This window comes from Delphinus delphis, chromosome 9 (genome assembly GCF_949987515.2).
Source record: "Delphinus delphis chromosome 9, mDelDel1.2, whole genome shotgun sequence".
NCBI classification, from domain to species: Eukaryota; Metazoa; Chordata; class Mammalia; order Artiodactyla; family Delphinidae; genus Delphinus; species Delphinus delphis.
Window position 1 is genome coordinate 38,755,017 of NC_082691.1, and position 21,595 is coordinate 38,776,611.

A 21,595-nucleotide genomic window follows, 5' to 3' on the forward strand; every position below is an offset into this window, starting at 1 on the left:
CACCCCAACCCCAAATGTGGCCTGCTAATGCATATTATTAGTATAATTATGTTAATGTTAGTAATAACAGACATTCATTGAATGTTTGACATAATGAGTCACTATCCTTTTCTTTTAAAGTAAATAATCCTATTTAATCCTCAGAGCAATCCTAAGAGTTGATTATCATAGATGCTGTTATCCTCAGTTCAAGAATAAGCGCTGTGCTCATTTCACTTTATCACATGACATTGATGAGGAATGTCAATACTTGCCCTTTTCAAGTAACAATAGATTGTTGAAGAAAAGAGTCTGAAAAATCGTTTAGTAGAATGCTCTCATTTTACAAGAGATAATTGAGGCCGTTTTCTCTCCCTGGATCTGAGATAAATTTTTTATATTAGGGGTGTCAAATCGTTCTTGCAGAGGGCCAGATAATGCATACTTTAGACTTCATCGACCATGGTCTTGGTCGCAACTATTCCGCTCTGCTGTAGTGCAAAAGCAGCCGTAGACAAGATGTCAAAGAACGTGTGTGGCTGTGTTTCTATAAAACTTCATTCACAGAAAACAGGCAGGAGGCTGGATTGACTCATGGGCCACAGGTTCTCGAACTTTGGCTTAAATTGTCAATCCGAAATGATCTATTTGCCACAGTTACTTAGTACCTTTACTAAAATATCTGTTAGACATTCTTTAATAGACGTATACTCTCTGGGTCATCAGTCTCATGATTTAAAGTATTGCTTGTGTGCCAATTCCTACATTTTTACATCCGATTTTCATTATTCCTATGTTTTGACAGGAATGTTTAAGTGCATGAAGTTTAAAAAGTTTGTAATCATCTTCTTCCTTACAAGAACCGTCCCTCCCAAAAGTGTCTCTTTTGTTTTCAGTTGTGACCTCATCACAGCCACTATAACAGGTTTTGCTAATTGCAAATCTACTATGTTACTCTCATTGTCAGGAAGGGAAAAATTTTCCTCTACCCCTCTAAGTTCTTTTGGCTGGTCTAATAATTGATACAAGGCAGATTAACAGGAGAAAAAAAAATTAATTTTGTATGTGCAAAGGTACCCAAGAGTAATCAAAGCAGCCTGTTGATATACCCTTTTAGACAAAGAAACTTAGGCTTCAGTACTAATTAGTGAAGAAACTAAGCAGAGTGTGTTTACACAGACTTCTCGGCCCTGAATTCCCTGTCTCTGGCCGTAAGAATGTCTGTTTACCTCCTGGTACAGGGAGGGTGGCTTCCACATGGAAACTTATTTCCTGCTTTCGGTGGGACATAAAGGAGGCTCAGAGTGTCCTTGTACCCACTGTTTCTCAAGTAACTTTAATTCAAAACAATCAGTATGTCAAAGTGGTATATTTGGGGGTGGCCTGCCCTGAACCCTGTCATTATTTAAACCTTCTAGACACTCCTCATCCCCTCCTGGACAAAGCTCAGTCAGATCATAAAGCCTTGGGCTGTTCTGGCTCTTGCTTAATTTTATCATCCTTATTCTTCTTTCTTCACTGAGCAATTTGCCCTCTGGTAATACTGAACCACTATAGTTCTGCACATGTACTGTGTTACCTGACACATCTGTGTTTACTCTGGTGAGTTTTTCTACCTGAGACTCCATTCTTCTAGTGCTTGCTTGCTTGACTCCTATTATCCTTAAAGTATGAGTGACAATATTTTGTCTTGGAATCCTTCCTTTACATTCGTGTGCTCAGAGTCTTTTCCCCTTTTTCAAGACAGCTTGTGTAGGCATTCAGACATGTTTATTGACTTGAATTTGCCTTGACATTTTCACTTACAAGTGTAGGTACATTAAAACAGAATCAGTTATTCTTAGAAATTCAAAGTGTTATAATGGACTTTTGTAGTGGTTTGCCCCAATGCACAGAGTGTCTTTACTTGTGAACTCCAAAAATACCTGTTTTTTAAAAAAATCAGAAAATGCTGATCTAAATGGCCTGCAGACAACCTTAATAATAATAGCAGTAATACATTTTATCATGTAAGATGAAATTTTGACAAGTCACTAAAATCTGTAAAGATTATATACTAAACTCAGTGAAGAATCACACACCTGTGTTTTGTAACTTCTTCAGTGATTTGTTTTCTCGGACAGTTTTTCTCAGAGTTTTCTCAAACAGAAAAATAAGTAAATAAATAAATACAGAGGTAAATGTTTCAGATAATAGTAGCTAAACAAATCAGTGCTTCATATTGGGATTGCTTTTAACTTTTGGTTCTAAAATTTGTTACAGACGATACAGATGTTACTTAAGTTAATTGTAGTTGTACATAATGCTTCAGATAATTGTATTAATAGCAGAATACAGCAGTGGCAGAGTTATGTCCTTATAAGAGAGTCAATCTTGTGAAATAATCTGAAAAATGTTCATTTTATGATTTTTTTACATGATTTAAAGTAATACTCGGTTTTTCTATTGATTGTTTAAAATATGAAGTTCTCAAGTCCCTCCCATCAGGAAGCTTGCACAAGCCTCTTAGATAGCCTCATCCACCAGAGGGCAGACAGCAGAAGCAAGAAGAACTACAATTCGGCAGCCTGTGGAGCGAAATCCACATTCACAGGAAGATAGACAAATGAAAAGGCAGAGGACTATGTACCAGATGAAGGAACAAGATAAAACCCCAGAAAAACAACTAAATGAAGTGGAGATAGGCAACCTTCCAGAAAAAGAATTCAGAATAATGATAGTGAAGATGATCCAGGACCTCGGAAAAAGAATGGAGGCAAAGATGGAGAAGATGCAAGAAATGTTTAACAAAGACCTAGAAGAATTAAAGAACAAACAAACAGAGATGAACAATACAATAACTGAAATGAAAAATACACTAGAAGGAATCAAGAGCAGAATAAATGAGGCAGAAGAACGGATAAGTGACCTGGAAGACAGAATGGTGGAATTCACTGCTGCGGAACAGAATAAAGAAAAAAGAATGAAAAGAAATGAAGACAGCCTCTCGGACAACATTAAATGCACCAACATTCACATTATAGGGGTCCCAGAAGGAGAAGAGAGAAAGGACCCGAGAAAATAGGTGAAGAGATTATAGTCGAAAACTTCCCTAACTTGGGAAAGGAAATAGCCACCCAAGTCCAGGAAGTGCAGAGAGTCCCAGGCAGGATAAACCCAAAGAGAAACACGCCGAGACACATACAATCAAATTGACAAAAATTAAAGACAAAGAAAAATTATTAAAACATGAAGTTCTCATTCCATTACTTTGATCTTTTAAATAAGGATCTGAAAAAAAAAAAGTATGTACAAATGTAACATTTTTACTGGTACTGTAAAACTCATTTACTTTTTAATTCTTTGAATCAATAGAAACATTTAAACATTTTCTATGGTTGATATTTTAATGCAAAGTACTTTTATTTACTACCTTTTATTAAATGCCATTATTTCCCAACCTACTAGCTTTGCTGGTGTTTTATTTTGTTAAGATTTACAAATGAGTTGTTAGGCATTTGCTCTCAGTTTCCATGATAGCTTAAAACTTAGTTTCTATTCATCAGAATTATGAGTTGAATTTCATGATGGCATTGATTTAAACTTGTTCTAAAACAAAGGGATTTAATATTAAAAGCTTGTTCTTTTTTTCTTTTTAGAAGTACAATTTATTAATTTTCGTTAATAAAATCCATGTAATTCATAAGTAGTTGAAGTGAGATGAAAGTTTTTCTGAAGTTTTTGGGGCTTTTTTATCCTTAAGATAAACTCTTACTTTGATTTGCATAGTATTGGCCAGTTTCATCAATTTTTAGATTCCCCTGATATTTCTTTTGAAAAGTGATGTTTTGAAGATGTTAGGCCTCATTCATACAATTTACTTTTCTGTACACATATGTTGATAATTTTGCAGTATCTCTTGTGTGGATTCAAAGAACCTCTGGTCTATCTACCAATTCTTTCTAACTCAATTATTTGATAATTACCAGAACTTTCATTTTGACCATCCTTCCTTCTACTTTGGTGGGCATTAAGCAATGCATTACTTGGATATATACATAAGCTTCACAAATTGACTTCTTTCTTAGTCAAATAAACAAAGAGTTTGTTTTCCCTTCTACCGCAAATCCTGACTCCCTTCTCAGGCCTTCCTGTGAACATGGACTCTGGAATGAGACAGAAGTGTTAAATGTGGTGTTATGGAACATTCCTGATGTTTTAAAGAATGTTGTACATGATATTAACTATTGTCCTTTAATGTACCTGTCCTCAGTGACAAGTGAAAAATCACATTTTATAATATAAAAAAGTAATTGGAGTTCATTGGGGACCAGGGGGTATATTAAATGGTTACTAAGACAAATATAAAGCATGTGTAGAATTAATGTAGAAGACATGAGGCAGAGAGAAGCCTTTTCCAAACTCTGAGTGCCAGAAACCTCGCCCACCCACAAAGCCATGAAGTTATCCACATGTTAAATGTTTAAGCAGTTTACTATTTTATAGGAGTGAATTTGCTACCTTAGAAAAAGATGAAATTACATTCTTTTTTTGGGGGTGGGTGGGTAGGAAGAGATCCATATCTTTTTTGTGTATGTCTGAAAAAGAACATTTAGAAATGGCATCCTAACTGGGGAATATTGTTTTTCTTACAATTTACATGTAGTAAATTAGTGAATGGTGCAAAAAGAGACCAAAGAATATGTATTTGGTGTAGCTATAAGCAAATCTGCAGAACTCAACCTAGATGAAATGTTTTGCTACATTTCAATGGATACAAGTGCTTGTATCCTGTCCAAACTGTTTATTAAGGCAAAAACACTTACATTTCTTGAGTTATCATGACCATTTTGCAACCTTCTGCTACAGTTGTATAAATCTGTCCTGTTTTTAAAATGAAAGTTGATTGTATTGTACCAACTCAATATTTTCCTGGACCTCATAAGTAGCTGATGTATTTTAGAATTCAAAATTAGTAGCACAGTGTTATGTATATGCTTATATTTTACGTTATTGGTATTAGGAAGTACATCTGCTGGAGATTATCTTCCGGTTTTTATGATGTCATCAGGCTTTCTCACATGGTGAAAGAGAATTTTGAGATGCATCCTACTTCTTCATGCTCGAATTTTATCAACCTGATTATATACATTTCATAAGGTCAATATCCGTATCTGTTTCTTTAAAAGTGACATATGTCAGCTACAGTAATATTTAGCACATACTAAGTATTTAGAAAAGCTGTGCTATTCTCCTATGTTCTACTACTTTATGTCTTAAAGTTTCCCTATAATTGAAGTACTTGGTTTGGTGATATGAAAAAATTAATAAACATAAACCTCTATTAAAAAGAATTAGGAGACCAGAAGGGGGAGCTCTCATGCCCTGAGATTATAGCAGAGCCCGACAGGAAGAAGAAACACTCCTCTTTCCTGGCGAAGACTCAGTGAATAGAAAGTCAGGGACTCTTTGTTTACTACAGCCCTCCAACTTCCTTTCCCCCTCAATAAAAGCCTTCTCCTTTTCTTGCTGTGTGAGAATTTGCACGTGGCTCACCATGGTTACAGACACCGAATCACAATTCTCTGATGATACCAAATGAATAAACCCGTCTTTGTTTTAGGTCAACAATGGGGTAAATAGGCAGTTTGAAGGTATATAAATAGTTCGCCCAGAGTTCACTTTTACGCATTATTTCCTTAATTTGTGGAATCTCCGGTGAACAGAATTGACCTACTGATTTTTTTGAGTGCCGTTAACATTTTTTCCTTTCAAGGAGCTAGGATATGTTGAATCTTACAGACCTATAGCTGGAGTGAAAGCCTTCCATTCCTAGTTTAGAATCTCATGACTTGGTGAGAACTTTTAAAAACTATTGTACATGTAGCGTGTCCCTCAGTTCAACCTAGATGTTCTATGCTACAACATCTGTTTCTGTAAGAAAAATTAGCTTCTATGTCATTAGTAAATAAAGGAGTTAGGTCCGTTTAATGTGAAGTTGCATCAGCTCGTGTGCAGCTTTTCCTAGATAGAAACAGCCAGAAAAACAGGAATAGAATTATAACCTTGGGAGGAAAGAGAAACACCCTCAACTCAGCTGCTGCCCTGGAAGCAGAAGCCTTTGACGTTAAAAAAAAAAAAATTTGTCTGATGTATTAGTTTCTAAGAGAAGTGCAGTCAAACATTCCTCTGTGTTTATGGATTTGGATATTGTTTTCTCATAATTGTCTTTTTTTTTTTTTGCTTTGTGTTTTAAAATCTATGTTCTTAGTAATAAGATTATGGTTGTTATAAGTTTTGTTTTCTATTATGTACTGTTTTTCTTTATCTGTATCAATGTTTGTTTTTTTGGTCTTAACCCTATTATATTGCTACAACCTTCATTTTTGGTAGTATTTGCATGGTATGCCTTTTCATACCAGTACATACATAAATGTCTAATGAAAACTGTCTTATCCTGTAAAGTACATACTTTCAGGATAGTTTTCATTAGACATTTATATTATAACTAGCATATAGTTAGATTTTTTTAAAAATCCAATCTGATAAATCTGTCACTTAAGAAAGAGTTAAAAAGTGTTACATTTATCTTTATTATTTTTATATTTGGGATTCTTTCTACAAGCTTATTTTTTTTTGGTTATTGCTGTTGGCCAATTGTTTTGTTTGCTACTTTACTTTCCTCCTATGCTTTGTTCCATTGATACAAATAATCCTTTAGCCCTTCTGCAAGTTTGGAAACTATACAATATAATTGTATATAGCTTTAATTAAATAGCATTACTTTTTTTTTTTTTTTTTTTGCGGTATGCGGGCCTCTCACTGTTGTGGCCTCTCCCATTGCGGAGGATAGGCTCTGGACGCGCAGGCTCAGCGGCCATGGCTCACGGGCCCAGCCGCACTGCGGCATGTGGGATCTTCCCAGACTGGGGCCCGAACCCGCGTCCCCTGCATTGGCAGGCGGACTCTCAACCGCTGCACCACGAGGGAAGCCCCAGCATTACTTTTAATATACATAATTAGCTCTAATTTCTAATTAGGTCTCTAATTTCTGTCCTTCAAAAAAAAAAAGATTCACACTTTATCTGTTGAATGTTCTCATTTCAATATAATCTTGCCTCAAGTTTCAGGTTTACCATTTTTTTAGACTCCCAGAGTTATAATTTATTTTTACAATTAATAGTTAATGTAATTAACTGGTATTTAAAAAATTAATTTTAGGCTCTGTTGTAGGACACTCTTTAAGGAAAATTAAAAATGAGTACCTGCTCCCAGCTCTGACTTCCCCGAGAGGTTCCCCAGCTCCTGGCAGCATGCATTTCCTCCTGGGCCAACCCTCCTGGCAGTTTCCTGGCGCAGAGCTCATTCCCAGTTGTATCATAGTCATCGTTCCTTCTCTAATTAATGCATTACCAGCATTTCCACTCTTTCATTTCTGTGCATTTTAAATTTCTGTACAGGCTATAATTGCCAGTTATAGTGGTCTTTTCTTTTCTGCTCCTTGTGCTAGTTTTACACAAACCGTCTCCCTACCACCCACCTCCCTTACTTTAGTGCAAGATTTTTCTGAACTCAAATTTTGTCAGGAAGACTTGTATTAAACAAGAAATGTCTGTCTGTCTAGCTATCTATCTAGGCTGGCAGTAAGGTTGCCCAGGTTGTGTATTGCAAAATTCTAGGGCATTCCATTCACCTAAAGTATGTTGGGCAAGGTGGCCGCTAGCATTTCATGGTATCTGAATAGTACAGGTAATTACACAGTTAGAAGAGTTAAACAGTCCTCTGAGGCTTTTAACTCCAAACAGTAGTATTGTTCCCCAGCCTAGCTGGTATGGGGCTATGTAGTGATCGGGCCATATGGGCTCCGGAGAGACTCTTACCCTCAGCCTGTCCCCTGGCTTCAGATACGTACCGTGACTGCAGTTTCCAAAATTGCCTCAGTGTTGGGGAATTAGCCTGCTTTTTGTAGCAAGCACACCACAGCAATTTTAGGTTCAAACTCCTAAGAGTAGAAGCCTTTGTAGCACTAGTTTGACCAACTTTGTGAAAGACTACAGGGCAGGGAAAAAGGCAGGGCAGAGGTGGGAGTGTCTTCTGCTTTAGCTCCTGCGCTCATCATGTCACATGAGTTTAGGGGCTGCTTTTTTCTCCCCACTTCTCCCTCTACCTTGGTTTCTCAGGGGTGAGGGAAGGAGATCACAGAAGGTGGTATGTGAGCCATCCTTTCAGAAGGCTTCAGCTGCAAATAGGGACTGATATCTTTTGCAACAGCTGATTCATTTCCATATGAATGAGCAGAGAGGAAAGGATTAGTATAAGATTGGTATAAGGGATTAGTATTAGTATATAAGGTGGAGTATATTATAAAATGCTCCTAGTTAATAAATACACAAAATTGAACAAATAATTCTTAAGTTTTAAAATTTTGATATTGCAAAAGAATACACATTTTTTTATGCTCATTGTATATGTACATTTGCATTTTAAATAGGTTATTTTGAAGCTATTGTTGTGATTTAGGTTTTTATATCCCATGAAAGACAGACAGTATTGTATCATCTCAGTAGTAGTAGTTTGTAGAAAAGAGCACAGATCACCCTGAGACCTTAAATTTAAATGAAAAATAATGCTTAAAAAATAGTCACTTGAATAATTTCAAGAAAAACACTAACACTGCTAAAAGAATTCTATATAAAATTCTTCTGGATTTACTTTAAGGAGTAGATTATTATTAAATTCCAATTATTACTTTGAAAGGGATTCTTCTAAAAAACTTTTATTTGGATAAGCAGTCCCTTATGTTTTATTGTTATTGTTAATTTCTTAACCTATTTATTTCTATCTAGCCTAGTTTCAAATTACAAATTGGGAAGTAAGTTGAAAGAATTGATGAAATCATATATTCTTTATACCAATATACTTGACTGTGACACAAATTGAAATAGAATATTAGCATTTTATACTTTTCAATTAGTGTTTACTATATCTGTATTTATAAAGGATGATTCATTTTATTAAGTATTTAGGGGTTGAAATGATTAGAAGTTAATAAAATGATAAAAATAATTTCAATATTATATGTGTTTTAAGCTTCTTTAATGTCATACTTTTCAAGGGAAACTGAATGGTACTCTGATTGTTACCTTTTATATTATTTTGCAGGTGCAATTTCTTGATTATGAATCAGTACCATTTGGTCAGAAAATGGAAAACCTAATGCAGATTAGAGAATTTGCCAAGGAAGTGAAAAAAAGAAATATTTTATTATATGGCCTTCTCGTATATTACCCACAGGTAGGTAAAATGTTGGTCTCTTCAGATTGTATGTTTTTTAGACTACAGTTTTATTGGTGGGAACCTGATTTCGTTAAAAGCAAAGAAATATTAAAAAAAAAATTGGGCTGGTAAGTTACTTATCTATTCATGTTCTGCAGCAGGTAGAAACCCTTGACTCTAAGGGAAAATTAAAAATCAAAACAAGTGTTTTGATTAGGGGGAATAAAAAAGATGAAAATTGACAAAGATCTCACGCTAGGTAGCCCACATAAAATTGCCAGATATGCAAAGAAAAATACAGAATCCCCAGTTAAGTTTGAATTTCAAATAAATAATTTTATTTTTAATTCCAATTTTGGAATTTGAAATTTGAATTTCATATTTAACTGGACTCTTGTATTTAACTGGCAACTCTAAGGTCACAGTCTTAGCCGTTTGTATAATTTAAAGTTGTTTATTCCTTTAATGCTGTGCTAAAGATGTTGGTAATCAAGACTTTAATCATTTGAAAGCAGTGGCTGGCATTTGAGTTACATGAGGGCATGGTATTTAACTAGACAAAAACTCTTACTGTCGCTGTCTTTTAATAGCGAGTTACTTGAGCTGAAGGCAAAATGAATTAGCATTCTAGATTCTTTGTGCAGAGAAATGCTATTTAAATCAAACTGTTTGGAGAATCTGTTAGAGAAGATGGCTTTGCCCTTTGTGCATAGATACCTTTCATAGAACTTGCAGAAAGCTTCATGGTGTCTTAGAGCTGTACCACATAGGAGTCAAGGAAGTAAGATAGTCAACTGCTTTTGTTTCTAGTGGTCTGGAATAAAAGTGATTTGGTACTATATGGTTGATGAATAACAGCTATTGTTTATGAAATATTTAAGGTGCCTTTTTAGCCTGAAGGCAACAACATTTCTTTTGAAACAAATGGATTTTCGTTGAATATAAGGGGCATCCTTTAGCCAGTTCCTTGGTTTTCTTTAACTTTGAGGTTGTTTCCTCTGCTTCTGACAGAGACAAGCATGACCTCCAGTTGGTCCTAAGGACAAGGCAAAGTTTAGTTCACTTAGGATCATGGAATTGTAAAATGTTAGTGCCGTATGGTTCCTGAAGTCAGCACAACCAAGGCCTAAAGAGAGACATATAGTTGCCCAAGGACATAAAACTGGCAGAGTAAGAATAAGAACTCAGGTCTGTATCTTCCTTCAGGAATGTTTCCTCTTCAATATTGTCTTTGGTTGTACCCTAGATTAACGTGGTGGGAAAAAGAAATCAGTTATTTCTCTTGTGCCATGCAAAGGAGTCATGGACTAATGCTATGCTATACAGGTATAAAATAGTGTCCACTCAGGAAAGCCTCAAAAGCTGGGGAATGGTAGAGCACACACAGTTCTGGACCTCTCTTTGTCGTATGATTTAGACTAAGCACAAAGGGTCTGTAGCTGACTTTCTAGTGGAGGGTCTGGTTGCCAGTTGAAATGGAGCATGGAATTTCAGAGAAAGAGTATGTTTTAGCATAAGTATGTCCCAAATGTTACATGGACCATATTTGCACAAAAAATTCTTTATCGTTATTCTGAATTTCAAGTATAACTGGGCATCTTGTGTTTTATTTGCTAAACCTGGTAACACTTGTAGAGTTCATATTTACATAAAAGCATTCATTCTTTTCACACTTGACGTGTTCTACCCTTTTATGGAATGGAGTACGGTGAGTATCTATGTGACTCTGTACCTATGAAGGCTCCCTGATTGGAAAAGTAGCCTTGTTGAAAAGGAGGAGCCTTTGCAGCCCACTGCTTGGTATCTGACTGCTCTTTTTAAGCACACTTGGACCTGCTAAGCCAGTTGTCTACTAAGTTACCAAAAGTGGCAAAAGGTGGTCCTGCAAGCCCTTCAGGATATGTCTCATTACTTTAGGATGCAAAGATAGTTTACTTAGGTGTTGCTTGTCTCTTCTTAACATTTCAGTAATGATGTTTCAAGTATGTGAAAATGTTTAAAATGAAAGGTTTACTTTTGTCCTTAAAGACACAGATGTGAATTGACTTTTACTAGCCCAACACACTGTCCAATACATAATTCCACCTTAAAGAGCATTTACTAAGAGATCCTGGGATGTTTGTTAGATATGCCATTAAAAAAGAGCTGTGGTTAAAAATTTGGAGAGGCAGCAGTGAATAGAGTTAAACAGACTTCTTTAATGAGGGCTTCTCACAAATCCTTAATATACTGATGAGCATTTCATATCTCCAACCTGGGGACAAGGGCTATGCCATTTTCCATTTTCTCCTGTAATCCTTTAACCATAGATAAATCATGGGACTAATGTTCCCTAAAAGAAACTTTGAGAAACACTCCTCACAAGTATACCGTTAAATAAAGAAAGCACTACCTCTGTACAGTCTTTTTCTACTTCAGTACTAATTTTTCCATTTAGTTAAAGCAGTACTTCTAAAATTGAGTGCCTCCTTGACACTGCAAACAGCAAGGATATGAAGATGTATAAGGTGGAGCTTTCATTCACTGTTTAGTGAAGAGTGTTGGTCTGTGCTTTCCACTGTGCTGTGAGATACAACTTTTTGTAGTGTTCATACACTGGACTTGTTCCCTAAATCTAATTCATCTCTGTAAGAGCCATTAGATGTTTTGTAGGTAGTTATTGTGTATGCTTCTAAGTCTCTGAACAGTGAAACCTTTCTAGATTTTTTTTTTAAACTATTTTTTGTAAGACACTAGCATCAGGTGCCTCATCTTTGGATAGCTTTTCAGTTTATTGATAGCCCCTCCTTGGAAGAGAGAATGTATTGAATTGACTTCTGTATCTGTGTTACACATATGTTCTTTCTGGCTTAATGAAAACCTCCCTTGTTATGTATGTGATATTTCTGTTAATGCAGATAGTCTTGATATTTGGCCGCACCTTCACAGTGTCGATGTATATGATGTTTATAGTTAAATAGAATTATGTAGGCTTTTTTCTTTTGAAACACATGATGTTATTAAACCTCTGTTTGTGTTTGTATAGAGTTCTTTTACACACATGTATGGGAGTTTTTGTGTTTGGCAATTTTAAGCTGATTAGATTTATTCTATTATTTCAGTCTTTCATTGTCTTTTTTGATCTAGATTATAGCATATGATTAATTAGCTATAGTTTTCTTGCATCATATAATTTACAAATTAGATGTCATCTATGTTTTGTATATACCTTTAAGGAAAAAATAGATTTGGATAAAGCTAAGGATTGATTCCTTCCTTAGTATCTATAAATGTTCTACAATGTTGTCTGTGATCAATTACTGATAATTTAATAATTCAGTCACTGACAAATGCATCTAATTTTATAATAGCTCAACTCAGTTTCTCCATATTTTCTTTACTGATATAAGAAACTTTAACAAATACTTTACTTAACTCTAGATAAGCTTTATGTGTGTGTTTTTTCTGCCTTTGAGAGAGATTATTTGCTAAATTATTGAATATGCTAGTTTCTTATCTATATCACCATAGTAAGGCACTATTAACTTTTTTTCCCAAAATTGACTTTAAAATATTCTAGTGGCCTCAAAAAATTAATAATTTAAAATGAGCTCTTCGTGGGTAGCTTAAACTTAGAGTTATAGATCAAGTGACAGGCTTCACTGTGTATATATATGTATCTATACATTTATATACACACACGTATATAACTATAAGTAAGAAATATTGGACCATAGTATAAAGTTTTCTAATGTTATCATCCAGTTTTCAGTTCCTCAAGTTGTAAACAAAGCAGGAAAGATTTGAAATTTATGCTCTAGACTAGAAATGTAGCATAAAGCTTGCCTTTACAATTTGTTGAATGAATTTAAATCAGGTCCTATCCCTTTTTAAAAAATACCATACAAAAATAACTATGAATAATTAAAACCAGTTTTTATAGTTGAGTCTATATAAAGGATCTTAGTCCCTTTTTAAGTGTTACTTTAAATAATTCTATGCATAAAATATTATTCTTCATCCTGTTAATCCAGCTTTGTTATGCAAACCATCACTGAGGTCCATGATATAAAATTATGTGTTTGGGGAACATGTTTTAGTTATTTGAAAATCTGTATCTGATAATATGGCAGTGAACATATACAGACTTAGTATTTCTGTCATGAGCTGTTCAAGCCAGTAGCTTACAGTTTACAGTCTTAATTTTGTTGAAATCTAAAATATTTTTATGATAACTTTGTTTTTTAAGGCAAATATTTGTGAGTTTATATTTTAAAATAATATTCCTTAAAACTGTGATAGTAAGTAAACTGTTTCCCTGAGTTCTGTGAGCCATTCAAGAAGCGGATTGTAGGAACCCGTGACCTATATAGCTTGTTGGTCAAAAGTACAGATGGCATCCGAAGTAGAAGTCAGCCTGGTGGGACTGAGCCCTTAAGCCTGGGGTGTGTGGTCAGTGCTAACTCCAGGTAGTGAGTGTCAGAACTGTTTAGTGAGGGAAAAATAAAACACACATTTGGTGGCAGAAGTGTTGAGAACAGAAAAACAATCTTTAGGCCAGTATAAAACTTGCTGTATCTATTATCTACCCAATCCCACCGGAGGTTTTCCAAATTGTGGACATTCTTTCAGCTTAGGTGCCTCGTGAAAATGTTGTGAATCAGCGTCCCCAGCAAACTAACAGTAAACATGTAGCATGAAAAAGAAATTAGACTCTGTTGTCACTGTAATACAACTTCAGCTATACTGACCATTTTACAGGTAAAACGTCTAGGTTACAACGATATTATTCCTTTGATTAGTAACTTTTTTGTACAGACATTACAACATTGAATAATCCACTCAACTGATTTTTGCACTCAGCTTTACTTATCCACCGTCTTCACAAAGATATCATGAGACATCTTATTAGGTATTTTCCTGAAGTCCAGATCTGAGATTTGTACAGCTGTCCCTTGCTTGAGTGATCTACTGGTATTCTCAAAGAAAGAAATAAGTTTAACTTGTTTAAATGAACATACATTCGACCCCACTAATAAATGATTGGTTTTCTACGCCAGTAGCTTTTTAAACACTTTTAAAACATCTTAGAAAAATCCCCAGCTGACAATATTATAGTCATCTGAGGAATTAAATATACAGATTCCTAGTCTGTACCTCCCTGACTCTATTTCAAGAGATCAGGGATATCCCTGGGGCTCTATGTTTCACAAGCTCAAACTGTGATGAAAGTTTAGTATGAGCCAGATTTAAATGACTGATGCAGGTCAGTGGTCCTTCATTACACTGGCATGTTGGAATCACAGATTTCCCTTTGTAATCTGTGTAGGACTGTCACATCAGTGGAAGCTCTGATATACCAGGTGGTATAATAGAATGTTGATTAAGTTTGGTAAGGGAGTGAAGAATGGCCATTTGAAAAAGTTTCTCAGGTAACCGAAATCATGTCTTCGTGTTCATTAAGGACAACTGTTCTAAACACTCAAAAACTCTCAGTAAAATAGGGCAGTTATATTGATAAACATAATTAGTTGGAAACAAAAAAAGTGTATAATTGATTGTTTAAAAGATGGATTTTGAAAAGGTATTTTGTAGCTTTATAGAATTAAGAGTCATAGAACCAAGATTGGATACTAGCTAGCCAGGAACAGTACAGTTAACAGAAATGCTCAACCATCCTGTGGGACTGTGCTAAGAAAAATGCCTCCCATCCCTGATTCTGCTTATATAATATGCCAGGGAACCATGGGTAGGAACTCTACCATAGCTGATCCATAAAATGAAGAGTCTCTTCCCTAAATCTAGTCTCCTTGTTCCGGCACCACTTCCACCTTCTAAGTCTCCTCCATGTGCATGATAGAATCTATAGAATTATGCTACAGAATCGGGGGAAATACAGCTTGTTTTTTTCTCTGTAGTCTCTATAGCGCAGAAATGAAAGATGCGCTATGGTTAGGGAAGGCATTGCTTGCGCCACTTCGCAATATCAGCCCCATCTATGTTATAGAATCCTGTCTTAGGTTGGAATGAAATCAAACAGAGCACCTTTAACATGTGTTTACATTCAAGGGCTTGTTATTTGTCTATATCCAGGCTTTCCATATGGTGTCTGCCACAGATATACATTTTTAAATACAATTTTGCATATGAACTTTTATAATAATAAAATTTGCAAAGTCTATAAAGTTTATCTGTAGCAGTTTTGTATTTAATCTGTGCATTTTATGTACTCAGGGCTTTAGAGATGAGTCACACAGGTTCATGGTTAAAGAGTTTCCTAAAATGATTATAACTGATTATTTCTTACCTTGAATTAGTATCTTCCCCTTAACTGAAAAACAAGGTATATGACCCTAAACAAGGGATATAAGTTTTCTAGGCCTTGGATTCTCCATTTTAAAATGCAGAAGTCAGAACTTCTGTTTGAAAGCGTTTGTCGGATGAGAAAGAGGAGACACAAGAGGTGTGCAGGCTGTGTCATGTGGTACCATCAACCATCTCTCACTCTGACACGGGAATTCTAGAACTGGGCCTGGGTTTTCTTTCCTCTCCCTATGTGACCATAAACTTCACCTATACTATTATTTCCTTTATTTTATTCAGAATTACTCATTGTTTGTGTATTTTGTTCTAGTTCACAGAGGGAACTGTTCTCCTTTTTTTGTCAGACACCTTAATAAAGTAGAAGACAAGGGTGGTGCCTTAGTCTGTTCTGCTGCTATAGCAGATAGCATAGGTTGGAGGCTGGAAGAGTGAGATCAGGGTGCCAGCGTGCTTGAGTTCTAGGGAGTTGTTGGTTGCAGAGCGCTGTTTTCTTATTGGATGCTCACAGAGCAGGGAGAGGGTGAGACCTCTAGAGACCTAATTCTATGGACGAGGACTCCACTCTGATGAGTTATCACCAACTGAAGGTCTCTCTTCCTAATAGCGTCACGTCACGTAGGAGTTAGGATTTCAACATATGAATTTGGACGAGGGGCACAAAGATTCAGTCCATGACAGGGAAGGAATTAACATCCATTAGAGAAAGGTTAAGGGAAATATTAAATATGTTAGCACGTCAGGAGTATGTGCCGTTTATTATCTATTCCTTATCTTCTGTCTCCTTTCTTCTCCTTTGTACTGTCATTTTACTGGGTTTGATACAGTGGGAAACAGGACTTTTGAAAGCAATAGTTGGCTTAGTGTTTTTGTAAGATGGGGCCATTGGAAAGGACTACATCAGGCAGAGGTACAGAAAACAAGTCTTGAAGAGGTCAGGGGTAAAACAGGGGAGCCCCTTACCTTCTCCCTGCTCCTGAATGCCACTGTTGGCTCTCTTCCTACAACTACTGCAGCTCTGGGAGGCATATAGAAAAAGGAGGAAAGTTACCAAAGCAGTTCTGTAATTTTTTCTTTTTTAAAAAACAATTGTTTGTAAAAGACTTATGAGGATCTTTTTATAAACCTCCAAAACAGGATGTGAAATGGTGAAATGAAGTTGTTTGGCAAAACATTAAATTAGATAAAGATGTGTAAATTGTTCTTCTGTCCAAAGTGTAAGCAGGATCTCTCTACTTGATGAGTTAAGTACTATTGTCTTTCTCTGTTGTCTGGGTTTTGAAGGTTTTGTGTGTACTATAAAGGACATCCAGAAAACATTCTCAACGATGAATCTCTTTGTAATTACTTCAGGTAAATTCAAAATAAAACATTAAGAACTACATGAACAGGTCCAACTGCTCTCGGATACCTTTGTGCCAAAAGACCTGAATTTGTAGGATGCAATTTACACTAGTCTTTCCTCTCAAATGCACCCCATTTGCTCTGTGTTCTTAGCCTTCAAGTGTGTGCGATCACTTGGAGAACAAATAGGTGCATGCTATCAAGTAGCAGAACACAGATTTGTTTTTAATGAAAATCTTTGGGGAGATTAGACTTAAAACTCTACTCCCTGCAGTGAGCAATTACTTGGAATTTAGCTGAATTATTTACTAAACTCACATTACTTTGCATGCCATCATACGGCATGTACACCAAACACGCAGCACCAAATCTGTTTACGGAAACCCATAATACCCTGTTCAGAGTAATCAGGCTTTTCAACGTGGGAATGTTGATGAGACTAAATATTTTTCACTTTCAAATTGTTTTGGCTTTTATTATTTAGATTTAGTCATTCTTTGGGAAAATAGGAAGGTTATGAAAGATAATGTCTCTTCAAAACTGTGTGTTTGACGTAAAATAGCTAGCTAGTGGGAAGCAGCCGCGTAGCACAGGGAAATCAGCTCTCAGCTCAGTGCTTTGTGACCACCTAGAGGGGTGGGATAGGGAGGGTGGGAGGGAGATGCAAGAGGGAGGGGTTATGGGGACATATGTGTATGTATAACTGATTCACTTTGTTATAAAGCAGAAACTAACACACTGTTGTAAAGCAACTGTACTCCAATGAAGATGTTAAAACAAACAAAAAAACAATAGTGTGTTTGAAAAACTGAAACTATTTTCAGGGAGTTTGGTTAGTTTACTTGGCAGGCTCATCAGAGAGAGTAGCAATAAGCTATTATACTTAGACATATCTAAATGAAATGGATTATTACTTACAAACTTCCGCTACAGAACTCTCCTTCATTTTTTTGAATAAAAAAAGCAAAAATATGAATGAAAAAGACCATGGAAAATTCTTAATGAACTAAATCCTTTGGACAATGTATTAGCTAACTATCACTGCGTAACAAATTACCCCAAAACTTAGTTGCTTAAAACTACATATATAATCTGACAGTCTCTGTGGGTCTCTGGCTCTGGGTCTTTCTCAAGGCTATAGTCATCTCAAGGCCACACTGAGAATGGTCTGCTTCCTAGCCACTTAGCTGGCTGTTGAAAGGATTCAGTTTCTCTGGGCTGAGTCTTCAGTTCTTCACAAGCTCATGGTTGGAGGCCAGCCTCTATTCTTTGTCATGGGGGTTTGTCCATAGAGCATCCCACAATATCAGAGCAAGCAAGAGAGAGAAAACGAAGACACAAGTCACAGTCTTCTGTAAACATAATCACCAAGTGACATCCTGTCACTTTTATTGTATTCTGTTCATTGGAAACAAATGACAAAGTTTTACCTACACACAGGGAAGGTGATTTACATAGGGCATGGCTACCAGTAGGTAGTGATCGCTGGGAGCCATATCAGACGCTGCCCACCACAATAATACCAGAATGCTAATATTACAGCCTAAAAATTATATTTCTTGCTACCCACTCCAAGCAAAGCAAGGGGTTTGTAACCTAAATAGGGCCAGAAATGTGTTAAGGTGAAAAACATGCACACAGATTTTACATATATATATATATATATATATATATATATATACACGTACATACAGACACACGTACATATGATTACACAAACTTTTTTCTTGACACTTGAATAGAGTAGTAACAGCTAGAGACAGTATAGCAGGGAAGTGGGGAGCCAACGAAATGGAAGCTTAGTTTTGTGTTATCTGTACAATGTTAAAAAGCTTGATTTAGGTCAGATCCACATCAAATAAATTAGGGAGCATATATTCATAGATAGGCTCTATTATTTCAGTCCAGGTTAGTGAAGCTAGTATTACAAAATAATTGCTATAAAATGGTGGCTTTGCATTTGAGCGAGTTGAGACTTATTACAGTGGAGCATATAACCCAGAAGTGTTGTGTCTCAGAGGCCTGAAAAACAGTTTCCAGGAAACAGAGTTGCTGTAGTAAGTCAGGAGAACTAGAAATAAAAAGAAGCCAGTGAATCTCACAACTGGAATCGTTTTGGTAATCTTCAGGGAAGATGTGTTTGTGGACTTGTAGAAAGCATTGAGAAACTTCATTGGGTGTTATCTGATTTCCTATAAACTGTTTCTCCAGTAAAACTCCTGTCATATTACTAACATCAATGAAAAGTTGGAAATAGGATCTAACTTCATTCAATACCCAAATTCTGATATTTTAACTAATGAAATAGAAAAAAAAAATAGGCATGGCAAATAGGTTGAAAGAACAAACTGAGTAATTATTCCGTGGGAAGTGGAGAGTTTTCTAATGCATGTGGCGTTATTTCAGCCCTTTGAAATAAAACATGTTGTGTGTATATATATATATATATACTGTTCACAGCAGTTTTATGTAGAATTTCCTTAAATAACATTAGAGGGAGGGAGATATCTTTCTGTTTATTTTCATTTTATGTAACTCTAATTATCCAAACTGCAGAAGCAGCTGTACAAAGAACTCTAAAATTGCAGTGTTTAACTGAATCAAGTGGAGAGAACATGATGTGTATGCTAGAGGACTTGAAAACATCAAGCAGAGTGGGAAGTGAAACTAGATAGAAGCAATGTGAAGTCAAGATAATAAAGATTTAGCATTCAAAGCAAATGGCAATAAGTCTGAATACTTAGAAATATTTGGGACCTATTGACTTTTAGATATTGCGCGTCATTTAGATTAAGGGTAACATTTCCAAAATCTGGAACTGTCTGAGGACCATGTTCCAGGAATGAGAGTTGGTTGTATGTAAATTCCTATTTTCTGCCCTAAACCATCAGGATTTAGAAAAGATAATAGTTTGTAAATTTAGAACATGTGTTTATTGTCTCTGAGAATCCTATCAACATTTCTGATTATGAACACAAAGGAAGTATAGAGGGACCTTCTCCATTGAGAGTCAGGAAGCTATGAGTAATGTTTGGCATAAAGATTTGTGTATAGAAAACAGTGAAGTTTATTAGTTTTCCATCCATCTCATTACTCATCTTTGACAACTGGTAAGGAAATATATTTTAATTAAGCTTCAACTTTCTGTTACTGAATGCATAATGGCAATTATATACTAATGCTATTAGGAAATGAGTTGGTTTAATAACAAACATATCTACAATCACTCTTTTAGAATCTGGATTTTAATGGGCAGAAAAAGCACAGATGTTTTACAAAGACGCCATTCATGATTATTATTATGCTTCGGTCAGTGTTTATATTTTGTATGTTTCTAATCACTATATCATGCTGAAATCCTATATAACGAAGAATATAAGGAAAGAATGTTCAAGAGTACCACAGACAATTTACCATTTTTTCAGCTAAAATTATTTATTTTAATCTTTTGCATTTTTACTCTATTTCCTTTTTAAAAATACGATTCTCCATGTGTATTTATGGCCTGAAAGCTTCTGAATCGTAATAAATTTCATAACTAGACTACAGATCTTCTGCTATATGGACAGACTTTTTACAAGGGGATTCAGGAACACAAGAATTTAATGTTTATTATAGGACATGCTGTACTTTTTTTTATTGTTTACCACAAAGACTTTTTCATTAAAAGATTCAAAGAGAGGAAATTTAATTTTTGTTCATAGGCTTGCAAGCTGAAATTCGGGCAATGTGAAATGTATTAAAATAGAGACCATTAAAGTAATCTATATACCACTTACTGGTAGTATGTCCTTACATTTGGTTTGTAGGTTTGAGCCAATCTTATGCTCTATTCTTGATAGTGAAGTCAATTAAAAAAATTGATTCTCTAGTGAGGATATGCTGCTTTGACTACCAACTACCAAATATCAAGTTACAGGCAAAATTATTAAATGTATAAATGTACAGATTTATGGTTTTCTAATGCATCTGTATTATACTGTATGTTTCTAGTTCCTTTCTAGTGAAAAGTCAGGCCATTTCTTATTTGTCTACTGGGTACATATCTTTGATTCTGACTTAATCTGTTTAGTTTTGAATTTTAAATAGGAATAATAAATTTTGCTCAATATATGTATATACGAGGGTTTAAAATAATTGTGCTATATTCTTCATCATCTTAGTCCTTTTGTACCTTTATTAAATTTTTGACTTCATATTTAAGATGTTTTGATGCACTTAAGGATTTAGGCTCTTCAGGGAGGGTGGTCTCTTCTCCCTCTTTTAAGAAAGTCCAGCATTAACACAACATTATTAGTACTCTTTTGACCTTCAAGAGAAGAAATAGGCTAAAAACCTAGATAAGAAGTTGCTAAAAATCTAGTTACTGAATTCTCAGGTCCGGCCCATGATGAGAATAGGCATGACCCCTAAATCTAATTTTTTAGATGGAGATGTTACAAAATTAAAAAAAAAAATACATACTGATCATAGAGCAACAATTAAAACACTCAGTGGCAAACATTTCTGAACGTTGATAGCAATTTCTATAATGAAGGCATTGCATTTACCCTAAAAAATAACCAGTTGAACAACTATATAAATGACTGGGAAGCAGCTTAATAATTTTCAACGAATGACCTGGTCAGTATGATTTCAAAAAGCCTCAGTCATATTTTCCAAAGTCGTGCTGCTTCTTTTATAGTTACCGTTTTTTCTCATAACCTAAAAGAACACC

The 21,595-nt window shown here is 35.4% G+C and overlaps 1 protein-coding gene across 5 annotated transcripts in view; it reads left to right on the forward strand.

Moving 5' to 3' along the window:
• The window catches only part of CRPPA (CDP-L-ribitol pyrophosphorylase A), a 362,199-nt gene that overhangs the window by 168,828 nt on the left and 171,776 nt on the right, over window positions 1–21,595 (forward strand). For 4 of the 5 annotated variants that reach the window (XM_060020425.1, XM_060020424.1, XM_060020426.1 and 1 more), the window contains exon 9: window positions 9,121–9,252. In XM_060020425.1, coding sequence (XP_059876408.1) covers window positions 9,121–9,252 — 132 coding nt within the window. Of the gene's footprint in view, window positions 1–9,120; window positions 17,441–21,595 lie in introns of those variants that run through there. The other variant, XM_060020423.1, reaches the window with a different exon arrangement.